Source organism: Amphiura filiformis, chromosome 3 (genome assembly GCF_039555335.1).
Source record: "Amphiura filiformis chromosome 3, Afil_fr2py, whole genome shotgun sequence".
Lineage (NCBI taxonomy): Eukaryota > Metazoa > Echinodermata > Ophiuroidea > Amphilepidida > Amphiuridae > Amphiura > Amphiura filiformis.
The window spans coordinates 26754222-26766451 of record NC_092630.1 but is presented as its reverse complement, the minus strand read 5'-3'; the positions used below and the strand labels follow the sequence as shown (position 1 = coordinate 26766451).

Sequence of the window (12230 nt, the reverse complement as noted above, 5' to 3'; positions counted from 1 at the left end):
GGTGTATCTGTAGCGTGAAATACGGTGCGAATAGACTACGCCCTACAGATAAGCAGCCTTTGATCGTGTGTGTATCACACGCGGACGCTACTGTAACAAGGAACTAGATCCACGTGGACTATACATGTACCAACACAATATGAAACAATGTGTTAAGAATTACACTTACATTGCTAGTGTTCTAATAAGCTTTTGATTTGGGTATTCTTTTGTATGCTTTCTCAGCTGACAAATGATAACCCAAATCAAAGTACACCCTCTCCGTTTGTGCCCACCATACTTCATGTAGTCTTCTCAGCAGCCAGTTTGGTCCAGCTCCCTCCACACAAACAGTCTGTCAATTGCATCGTATAACACTGTTTATGATTAGCTAGAAAATGTGACTAAAACAGCAACATCCGGGAACTTGATTGCCCTCCGCGTTGAACTTCCGACATCAATCAGCTGTGCAATCAGCAAGATCAATGGCAGAAAACCACTGGTATAGTGTTTATCGGTTGTACAGCACAGCAAAATCACAATGTAAACATTTTTACCACACCATTATAAGCAGTATTCAGGGTTCGCAGGTTTTTGCCGCAGGTGGAAAAAACCGCGGTTTTAACCGCGGTTAAAACCACTTGGCAAAAACAGTTTTTGCCAGCAAAAATGGCAAAAACTAAAAAAGTGATCTATAGTTCATTTTTTTTCATCTCAAAACAAATTATTAAGTTACAAAAATTATTTCCTGAGCGTAACAAGATCAGATTTTGTAATTATAAATAACATATTAAGAAATTAAAGGTATGGGTTTTCATTGCTCAAGTGCATTTAACCGATATGTGGCAAAAATCAAATTTAAAACTTGTTCCTTTTAAGGACTTGATAAGACAAAAAACTATTTAATGATTCACTAAAAGTTTTGTGATACTGTTAGAGCTTTCTATGTTACTTTTTAATATTTGAGTGACTATATGTGAGTTTTTGCCAGTTTTTGCCATTTTTGCCGGTTTAAACCAGGCAAAAACAGGTTTTTGCCAGTTTTTGCCACTTTGCCGGCAAAAACAGGTTTTTGCCGGCAAAAACCGAACCCTGGCAGTATTTATGAGTAACTGGTTCTGGGCAAATTTGGATGATATCTATAAAGTAATATAAAGGTAAGCTTTAAGCTTACCTCTGGGTTAAAATTGCTCATGAATATGAAACAACCGAATAACCAATTGAAAGCCTTGTTTGAAGTTGTACTGGATGACGTCATGGGAAAATGTTAGCAAAACAAAAGAAAACTTGTTTGTAATCATTGGCAGGCTGTTTGTGTGGAGGGATCAGAACCAAACTGGCTGCTGAGGAGGAGAGTAAGTTTCATTGTACACACAGCATACCTCCTGAATAACTTCCATAGAAATTTCGCTTCCATCTTGATGACTTGATGTGTATTTAACTACAATATTAATTAATGCTTATCATATACTCTTGTAATCCAACACACAATCTTGCAGTTCACACCATACCACCACTCCACATAACACGCTACGTCTTCGTCGATTGAACCACACAGGATAGCTATAGCAACTATCTGAATTGGCTGGCTATATATGAATGAATCACACAGGGCAGCTATTATACAGTAGTACTGTTACAATTTTTGCACCATGATTAAATACAATTTTCTGTTTCGACAACTACCCAATATGCCTTTTTTTAAGCAGCAAAGGCACTGCTACATACAGGAATATAATGTTTCCCCATCACCATATCTGATGCTATTTCCTGTGTACTCTATGATCCACAGCAGCCCCAACCTGTTACACTTGAAGAGTTGAAGTTCAATTTTTTAGTGTCGCCCTGCTCTAGGTTGGGTCCTCCGGCATGCCTTCTTTTTAATTCCACAGCTAGTCGGTGGAAAGTTTGTTCAATGTTTGTAGAGTCTTTAGCAGAGGTTTCTAGAAATTCCAACATGCCGTGATGCTGCGCTAATGCTTTGGCATCTGCGGTCTCAACTACTCTCATTTCCTCCAAGTCTGTTTTGTTCCCTGTGGAAAACAAAGAGATCAATCAAAAACAAATTAACAATTTCCCATTTGGACAAATCATAATGCAGGTTCATCACTAATATTTTGATGGGGGAGGGCAGCATTTAGGCATACATGTAGTTTGCATATCAGACCCTGATTGATGAAGCCCAAAACCCAAACTTTGGAATGTTTTATGTTCTATGAGGGCACAGCAGTACATACATGTACAGGCTCTACCTCACAATCGGAGGGTTGCGAGTTCGAGTGAAAGGTGCTTTATAAACGTCAACATTTATTTCATTTTATGGTTTAGTTAATTTAGTAAAAAAACTGATTTTTTAGTATAATGTTTACATGCCCCAATATGCACCTACAATGTAACTAGGATCAGCTAAATTGTTGTATCTGTAGGAAAACAAAACAATTTTTTGAATGTCTGAATTTTAAAGACATAATATCTTTCATAGAGCTTCACAATTCAGCAGCCAAGATACATGTAGTATTGGGTTTTCTTTCATTTTACCTTGTTATTTCAGCTTAAAATGATCATAAAGCCCTTGTTAATATAATTTCAGAATGTTTGGTACTCACCTATAAGAATCTGTACAACTCCATTGCCAGCATATTTTACCACATCTTCAATCCACCTTGGTACATTATTGAAGGTTTCTTTCTTGGTGATATCATACGCTATGATCACACCATTAGCACTGCGGTAGTAACTTTGTGTTATTGTTCGGAACCGTTCTTGCCCAGCTGTGTCCCACACTTGAAGCTGTATAATTGAGAAAAAAATATAAGAAATCAAGGTTACTGTTACTTGTTTTACTCATTTTCCAATTTCTGAAAAGTCTGTAATTAATGCCCCTTAATTGCGTGACATTGTCGGAATCTTTTTTTTTTCTCAGACTTAATGAGAAACTTGGCATTCAAGGCAGTTGGAAATGAAAATTGGACCTTTATCAATGAGAAAAAAGTTGCAATTGCCATGGGAATGGGGCAAAATTGCTAATATTCAGGATTTTAACATAACTTTGGTATTGAACAACATCAAAATCCATGACATAAGGGAATGAGTTTTTTTTTTTTTAAACCTAATTTTGAAGATGCAATTTTCCGAGTGTTCAAAACTACATTTGTACACTGCATAAAATTGTGGTTGATTTACACAATTGAAGTACAAATATTATCAACTGTTTTATACCTAAACAAATGTGAGTATCAAATCCAGTCACTTTTCTTTCAAATTTGTCACAGAATTTATTGATTTTACGGCAAAAAGCCCCCCAAGCAAAGGAAATTTGCTGTTTCAGCTGACATGGACGCACTAAGAAAAACAAACACACACGTGGGCTTTGAGACATACCGGTAACAATGTTTTTAGCCTTATTCTATAGGCCTACACCTCAGATGTCAACATAAAAGCTAATTTTAAATGCTAGTGATACCCAACTTTTAATCACAATCATCAAGTTCAATCCAACTATTGGTAAATAATTCAAATTTGCCCCACCTTGGCCCATGATGTTTGTTGAACATAATTAATATTGTACTTTGACATTTTATCTTTTTGATCAACAGGTGGGCACATTTTAGGGATGCACCATTCGATTCTCAAAGGGGGGGGCATGGGAGTTTGGGTCTGATAGTTTTTTCTTTCGCTGCCAAAGGCTTCAGAATTTTTTCCCGCTGAAGGTATCAGAATTTTCCGTTTCTAAATGTTTCTTTACAGTGCAATTTTAATGTCCACAATTATACAAAGCTAGAGTTAGGTGGAGATTTTTTTTCAGTGAGGCAAGATTTTTTCTTTTTTTTTTCAAAAAAGTCCCATGCCCACCCCTGGAAATCTAATGGTGCGCCCTTTATGACTCATTAAAAAGTAACATGGCACAAACATGTACAGGTACTACGGTATTGAATTACAATCTCTCTTATGATTACCGTATCTATGGTACAAAGCTCATACATTGTACAATGTAGACCATTTCCATTGATTGGCACATTAACTTCAGCTATTAATTATTGCTTCATAAATAGATCCATCTGGTTATGGGGTGGTTCCAGGATTTTACTTTTTTTTCAAATCGGGGGAAGAGAGGCTGGCTCAAATTTACTGATTTTCCTTAATTTTTGCAGAGGACAGCATCCCATCAGCATCAGGCATCACCCGTTCTTTCTTGATCTCGTACTGTGCATACGTGAATCCTTGTTATTATGTTTGTTAGCCTTCTTCATACTGTACTAAAAAATTATTATAAATCTCTAATATTTATAATTAGCACTATGGCTTTTTTTTCAAGTGACAGCTGTTCAGTGAAGTTGATTAAATTTGTTAATGAAAATTTTAAAAAAACCTTAAAAACACGATAAATAAGTTTTAACAATTTGAAACACACAAATGCTTCTCCAGAAAATGTGGAGCTCGGGTGCGCAGCCAGCCACTTGTTTACCCAGTGCAAAACTAAACTTTCAAGTCTCAAGTTCAAGTGTTCATGTTCAATTTTAGCAATTACTAGAATACACCAAGTGCAAAAAGAGAAGACACACGACACACCCATACCGTATTTCGTCAAATAAACGCCCCCGGGGGCGTTACATTTTCCCAGGGGGGGGCGTTTATTACAGGTCATTTTTAGCACGACAATTCCCGTTAAAATCATTAGGTAAGCTTAAAAGTCACGCTAAAATGACGAACTATGAACTTTTGACACTGACTTTTGGTTCACTTCGGGTTTCTGATGCAGATTTTAGCCATTTATTGACGCTATTACCGACCATGTGAGCAACTTGGTAAGCTTACTACACAAGATAGCATGGAAATATCGGAATTTTTGAAACATCTTGGTTGAAAAAAGTGGTGGGGGCATTTATTTGAGGGGGGGCGACTATTTGACGAAATACGGTATGTTAATTTCATCACAGGTGTTAATTTTTTTTCCACATTAATTTCACAATGTTTTGTCAACTGACTTAAGTACTAAAATTTTCTCATTTTTGATCGAAATAGAGAAAATTGGTCCACTTGGTCCACTTTTGTGATCCTAGTCGCGACTATTACTGGTAGTCACGACTACGACTATTGAAAACAAAAGGTCGACTAACACATGTTAAAAAATCATGTTGAAAACACCAGATATCTGCACCAAAACCAACCAAACTGCAAAAATGTGATAAACACTTTAATCATTGTCTTACCAATAGTAACAATAACCAACATACAAATAATCATAAAGTCCATAAATCATCATTAAATTGGTGTTGTTGACTTGTTATCATAAATTTGCACCAATCTTTCACCTGATTTTTCGGTCCAATTTTGACCATAGATAGTCGCGACTATAGTCGTAGTCGTGACTATTTGCTGCCGACTAGTCGACTAGGAAAAAAGTGATAGGTGTCCAACTCTACTTTTTATGACATTTTCCAGTAGACATCCATGAAAAAAGCTTATTCCCAAAATTTGAATAAGTTGATTCCGATTTTGTATTACACTGCTCCATATACATGTAGGCCACTTGTTGTAATTTCATTCTGGTATACCAGAACCAAATACCAATTCAAAAGACGATATGTTTGCTAAACGAATTAATCTGCAAGAAAATTTTGGTACCGGTACATAAACATTTAATGTAGCCAGTGGTTTGTTGTTTTTTTAAGTGGGGGGACGAGGTTGTGGATCACGAAATGACCTTTTAATTAAAGGCCAAGTAAAATAAAAACATATTCTGTATATCGTCCGAACTTTCTTAAAATTTGGTGAGATGAGGGAGGCCGTAATTATAAAATGTGTTATAATTTGACCTATCATTTCTGTGTAAAATTGCAATTGCAAAGGCTTTGCTAAACTTTTAAACAAATACAGTATCATACTTGAGTGGCCCCCCTGGGTTACATGCCTTAGCTTGCAACTTGAAGAAAGTGTTTGCAATCATGTGTACCGTAAAATTTGTGTTTGTTTACACAGAATACACTAATATTCACGTTGTACATAAAGGTACGGTACGCATGCATTATTTACATTTTCATACACTCTTCGATAGCGAGAACCAATCAGAGCAAGTGTTAGAAAAATCCAAACCATGGCATTGATTGTGTCTAATTGCACTCCGTGTACTACGCGCAGTGTTTCGTGCGCGTTCGCGTCGCGTAGGATTGATTCATTTTTCGGGCGGGTTGATGCATTTATATTTTTCCAATATTTTTAGTGATAATTTTGTTATAAAAAAGTAAAAATAACGTTTTTTTTTCTTCTCGTGTTTGGGCAGGTGCATTAGGCGCATCAACATCAGCCAGCTGCGTGCATTATTTTGTCTAATTTCTCTCCCAACAAGTAATAGTACTAATACGCGTTCATTAACCTATAAGTACAAGCAATTACATTCAGGCATGCCATTGTTGTGCAAAAATATTTCATTATAAATGACAACATTGAGTCCCAAAAGGGGTCAAAATTCAAACTCATTTATTTCATGCAAATTCATTATCATTTCAAAGTTCAGATGGTGTGTCAATAATTCTCAAAATATTAGGCGTCAAACCCTCAGGAACCATTAAAAAATTAAATTGAATTTTTGCTGTGTAAAACATAGCTGCCGTCTGGAGGGACATTTTTTAAACAATTTAATACACAACTTTGAAAGAGTATATGTAACCAACATTGGGTTCATACTTATTCATATTTAGTCTGTAATAATTGTTGTATGTTCCTTTACACTTCAGTGTCTTAAATATGCCAGTTTCAATATAAAACAATTAGTAAATTGATACTAATCCAGATAAATGGTGCAAAATTACTACATATTTTTAAGGATAAACTTTATCTTCACATGAAAAATTCATGAAATAGTCATTTTGTCCTGCCCAATAGCTACACTGATGCATAAGTGAGTATTCTGCGTCAATCTGTTGTACTAGTCATGGAAAACCTAAAATAAAAGACCTCTCCTGTGTCATTTGTTCTGGATAGGACACATTTTTTAACACATAATAAAGCATACTTTAACCCGGGACTTTTACTTTAGAAATAGCTGCATCAATATTATTGCATAAAAGATCCCCAGCATTTAAAATCCACTACAAACAGGGTTAATATTCTGGTTAAATTAGGAATATTGCAATTTTTAACTAACCGAAGTTCAATGCAGAATAATATCATATGTGTTCTCAACAACTGGACAATAATTTGAACACTAAAGTGGTTTGTAAGCATAATTTGCAATAAAATGCAAAAATTTCTTGTAGGTTTGGCTCTTTGAAATTTTTAGTTTTTAGTTTGTTTACCAATTCATGGAAATGACATAATTGTGCTGGAGAGGACATTTGTTAAATTGCAAACAGAATCGTGGATACAGGCTTGTAAAAATGCAACAAATACCAAATCATGTGCCACCTTGGTAGAAGGAAGACCACTCTTCCTCTACAAATTTCACATTCTATGATATAACCCTTCTTATTTCAACAATTAGTAATTAACTTCAGTTCTGGAGAGGACAAATTTTTAACGCGGAACTGTGGTATCAAGAACAAGTGGTCTACTGGATGTAAAATAAATGAATTCCTCAATCAGTGCCCTGTCCCATCAATTGGTAATATAACACAGATTATACAGGTAGGGTAAGGGTTTATATTTCCTCTTTAATGTTAACAAAAATGGAGGCATGAATTGGAGAGGACACTCATTTTTTTATTTAACTCAAAATGCCAATTTTGCAAGAATCTCTGAATTTTAACATTTTGCACCAATTTTCACCATTCAACTTGCATGATGTTCCACACATATCATATTTTCATTGCAACAAGCACATTGCCATAGAATGTACCTAATTTTTCAAAGAATAAGCCAAATCGGCATTAGAAGTTTGCAATGCATTGTGGGACAGTTTTTGCATTTTTAGGACACTTTGTCCTTTGACCTATCAGAAATATTGGTTTTTGTGCATACAAAAATAATTTTAAAAAGTTTTACTAGAATAAAACAAATCAAAAAATATATTTGTTGTATAAATTAATTATTTAAATATTTTTAATGATAACATTTTTACAATAATAGATAAATAAATAATAATTAGAGAAATTTCCCCGATATGTCAGAGGTCAAAGTGTCCTAAAAGTGCTCTCAAAAACCGGAAGTCACAATGGCGATTGGGCTTATTAATTCAGAATACATGGGCAAAATGAAATGGGACTCCAAAATTGGGTAAAAAATGTACCTTTTGGCAATTTTTTTATACAAAAAATAGACAGAATTCTGTAAAAATGCTCATGTAGCTTGTAGTTTGTGGCATACTTAGAATTAAGTTAATAACACTGCATTATCACCCTAATTATATCAACCAGATATGATAAAAGCCATTTTTGTGAACGTGTCATTTATAATGAAATAGCCCAATTCTTACATGAGTATTTAGAGTAAGCTTACTTACCTTGACCCTTTTGCCATCCACATCAAGTGTTTTCATGGTAAAATCTACACCAATAGTACTGTGCTGTCTTTCAAGGAATGTACCTGATTTAAACCTCTGTACTACACACGTCTTCCCCACCCCTGCATCACCAATTAATACAATTTTAAATAGATAGTCAAATGAGTCATCGGACTCTAAATGATATGGATACGACATTTTGTCCGTCAGTGGCTGCAGAATTTTGCAGTCACACATGCACACGAAATGCTAGTTTTCACTGCAAATACTCAATATACGCTCTTTATATGAAGCAGACTTTTTCTACAGAATCGTGAGAATATTACATCATATTTTCTCAAGCAAAGAAAGCATTATAAACAGTACATGACATAAGAATTTCTAGGTATAAATTGCCACATCGCCGTGACCACATCAGCTGACATTACATATACGTTTCTTTTTGCGATGAAATTAGCACTCCCATGATCCTTTGCTCATGGGTCGCTGCTTGATCGCAGACCTCCCTTGATCATGTTGATTGCAGGGGCTGTCAAAAAGTTTGTAGAACAAGAGCTAACAAGTTACTACAGGGTTCAAAAGAAATAACTCCCCTCTAAAATTACAAAATATTTCTTTGCATAACTTGAAATAGGCCTACATTTGTTTGATTTGAAAAATTTAAAAACCTGTGAATAGAGGAATCTTTTTGCTACCCTCCCAATTTTCTTCTTTTTGAAAATCGTTTTTCGTTGGTCAAAAATTATCACATTTTCAAAAAATGATGCTTTCAGAAAAAGTTGCACTTTTCCACATCCTATACATGTAATGATGTAATGTACAAAAACGTTCTCGATACCAACGTGATCAATGTAAATTGTTAGTTAATTTGTCTTAAATTTTATGTATCCGATTACTCAGTCACCCATGCAATCCTCTTTCAGTATAAAACAATGATTCATTGACATGAATTTTGACACGAATGGGGTTTTCAGTCGGTGTTTCAAAAATGGTATTATCACTATAGGAGTAAAAATAAGGTTTGCAGTGTGATGCTTATTTCTTTCGCTGGCTTGAAGAGATGAAAAATTTACTTGCAAATTGTAGACTGAAACAGTTGCAAAGATCTATAGCAACGGCTTTCTTGAATAAAGGGGTATGACAAAGAAGAAATGGCCAACAAAGATTGGAGGTTGCATACAGCCAATCTCTTGTGGCCACATCATGAATGTTACACCTTTATCCAAGAAAGCATATCATTTTAAATCAAAATGCAAGATGCTTCAACTGACCCAATACAGGTAAATGTTTACTCTTTTGGTCAAATTTATGCGTGGAGAGCTCATTTCTCCTCCCTAGTGATTTTATCATTTTTAAACAGCTGCTGATTAAAAACTTCAAAGAAAATCTCATTTTACGCCGAAATTAAGTTCAACAAATCTTTGTTTTGCACTGAATGATGGTTGCATGGGTGCTTGACGGATCAGAGACAGAAAGATGATGGAAAAAACAAGAATTAAATCAACCTTAACATTAATATCGATAATGTTTCGTACATAATGTGGTAAAGTGTAACTTTTTCTGAAAGCATCATTTTTGGAAAATGTGATTATTTTTGACCAAAAATATTGTTTTTGCAAATTAAACAACTTTGGGAGGGTTGAAAATCGATTCCTCTTTTCACAGCTTTTTGAATTTTTCAAATCAGCAAAATATATGTCAAGTTATGCAAAGAAATGTTTTGTAATTTTAAGGGGGGAGTTATTTCTTTTGAACCCTGTAGTAGGCTATGCTACTTTGTCGCACGGTAGGCCTATAAGAGGCTCAGGGCTGTGCAATAATTATGAACCCTGGGGAGGGTAAAATTGGGGGGGCAAGACATTTTTGGCAAGCTGAAGGGGGGGCAAGCAATTTTGGCACACATTCATTGGGCGCGTTTTAAAACGCTCTAAAACACGCTTAGGCCGTGTAAAATTAATATTTTGGTTCTCGTCCCCTCCCGCCTCAATTTCTGGGATTTGTCAGATTTCTTTTTTTTTTTAGATTTTTCAATTCTTTGGAATGATTTATGAAATCTTCATACATATAAATAAGTTTATTAGAGAACAAGCATCACTTCCAAGTCTTTTTGTGGTTCTCTAGGGGTTTATCCTCAGAATCTCACATTTGAAAAAAAAAAAAAAGGGCCTCATCATTTCCTCGAGCACTGTTGGAGAAGACCGAAAACTACTGACAATGCTAATTTTACATTGAAAAAAAAAAAAAAAAAAAAAAAACACCTCCCTCCCTCATCAATTCATGAAAATCCTCTGGACGAGAACCAAAACATTAATTTTATACGGCCTTAGGAAAACAGTACAAGAAACGCTTAAATATGCAAATTTTCCTGCTCGCAACATGTAGGCCTATCTAAACCATTTAAGGTTTGTAAATTGGGATCCCAAAAATTTGGCATGCACAAGGGGGGGCAAGCAATTTTTTGCGGGCCGAGAGAGGATATTTTAGCCCCCCCCGGCTCATAATTATTGCACAGTCCCTAAATGAATTTGGTCTCATTTCAAAGCCGCTGTACCGGTAGGCCTATATTGCTGGACACAGTGCAGAAGCTTAACGATCGAAGAAGCCTACCTGAGCTCCTTAAATTCACAGGTAGGCATAGGCCTACTACCATGCAGAAGTGAACACAGCGGGCCACTATGGAACTTTGCCCCGATGGATGTGAAACTGACTCAAATGAAAATTAACAATTGCTGTAGGCCTAAATGGTGATGAAGCTCCTGATATTCAACAGCAATGAAATAGTCCCTCGAGTTCAAGGATGGAATGAGCCTCCTTGAAGATCATCCAAGATCCAAAGGACTTGCTGACGACGTCATCACTAATGATATTAGTGCTGCTATAGGCCTACAGTGACATTGATAATGAACAAGGAACTAAGGTAAGGTACATAGCCTCAATAACAACTCTGATGAAAGTGTTTTCAGCATAAATCCATTAACACCGACGTGTCTTCTAGATTGGGGTCCCTGAATCTAAATGCAAAAAATTGACTAGGCTACCAGTTGATATGTAATGAGGTCCACACCTCCTAAAGGCCTATATAGGGCCTACACTTAGGATGAGAACCGAGACAAGTTAAATTTGGCTAGTGCATGAGACATACATTAATCACTGGAATTATGAGTCCATATTCGGAAACACCTGGATCTCCACTCCCATCCCTAAGAAGATCATCACTCGGTCACCAAAGGTACCGGTACAGGTCTTCATTGCCAGTGTTTACCGCCAGGCATAGGCCTCCGATCATCCTCTGCAAAATTACTCAAAGCTTTCTGGGCTGGGTTAACCTCAAATCAACCGGTGAACGCTTATTTTATTTTGCTGCTCCAGCTGTTTGGAACTCGCTTCCAAACAACGTTCGTATACCCCAAACTTTCTTAATAACGACAGTTTAAAACCCAGAACGTGATAATAAATATTGCTTTTGTCATTTTTATGCTTTTGCGCGCTAAATTATAGGGACCATTTTTGTCATGCAGCGTCAACGCGTCGTGCAATTCAGTGCGTCGCGTAATTAGACGCACGCACAGTATGACGCAGATCGCGAAAGACAAAGATACATGTACGCGAATTTTACCTAACAACGCAGCTTGACAACAAGATAAAGCGGTAAACAAAGATGTCGGCTTTCGGTGTTGAAGGTTCAGTTCTAAAAAAATGTCAGTGAAATTGCCAGATATTTCGATAATGCATATTCTAATCGTCATTTTGTGGAATCATCTACTCTTTACAAGCAGTATAGATACTGGAGGATTAGTTTCCAGGCAACAAATCA

At 36.0% G+C, this 12230-nt stretch overlaps 1 protein-coding gene across 1 annotated transcript; it reads right to left on the bottom strand.

Moving 5' to 3' along the window:
• Positions 1–1080: 1080 nt before the first annotated feature.
• Positions 1081–8838, bottom strand: LOC140148288 (ras-related protein Rab-43-like). The gene is made up of 3 exons (XM_072170185.1): positions 8417–8838; positions 2586–2769; positions 1081–2012 (listed from the first exon to the last, which is right to left on the bottom strand). The coding sequence occupies exons 1-3, from the start codon at positions 8651–8653 to the stop codon at positions 1759–1761; spliced, it is 675 nt and encodes a 224-aa protein (XP_072026286.1). The 5' UTR covers positions 8654–8838; the 3' UTR covers positions 1081–1758.
• Between the last annotated feature and the right edge of the window lie 3392 nt (positions 8839–12230).

Excerpts from the sequence above, each read along its gene's own strand:
- LOC140148288 (XM_072170185.1), bottom strand. The coding sequence starts at position 8,653 with ATGTGTGACTGCAAAATTCTGCAGCCACTGACGGACAAAATGTCGTAT. Across the intron at positions 2,770-8,416 it reads TGGATGGCAAAAGGGTCAAG|CTTCAAGTGTGGGACACAGC; the intron begins GTAAGTAAGCTT and ends TCAATTATACAG. Across the intron at positions 2,013-2,585 it reads AGTTGTACAGATTCTTATAG|GGAACAAAACAGACTTGGAG; the intron begins GTGAGTACCAAA and ends TGTTTTCCACAG.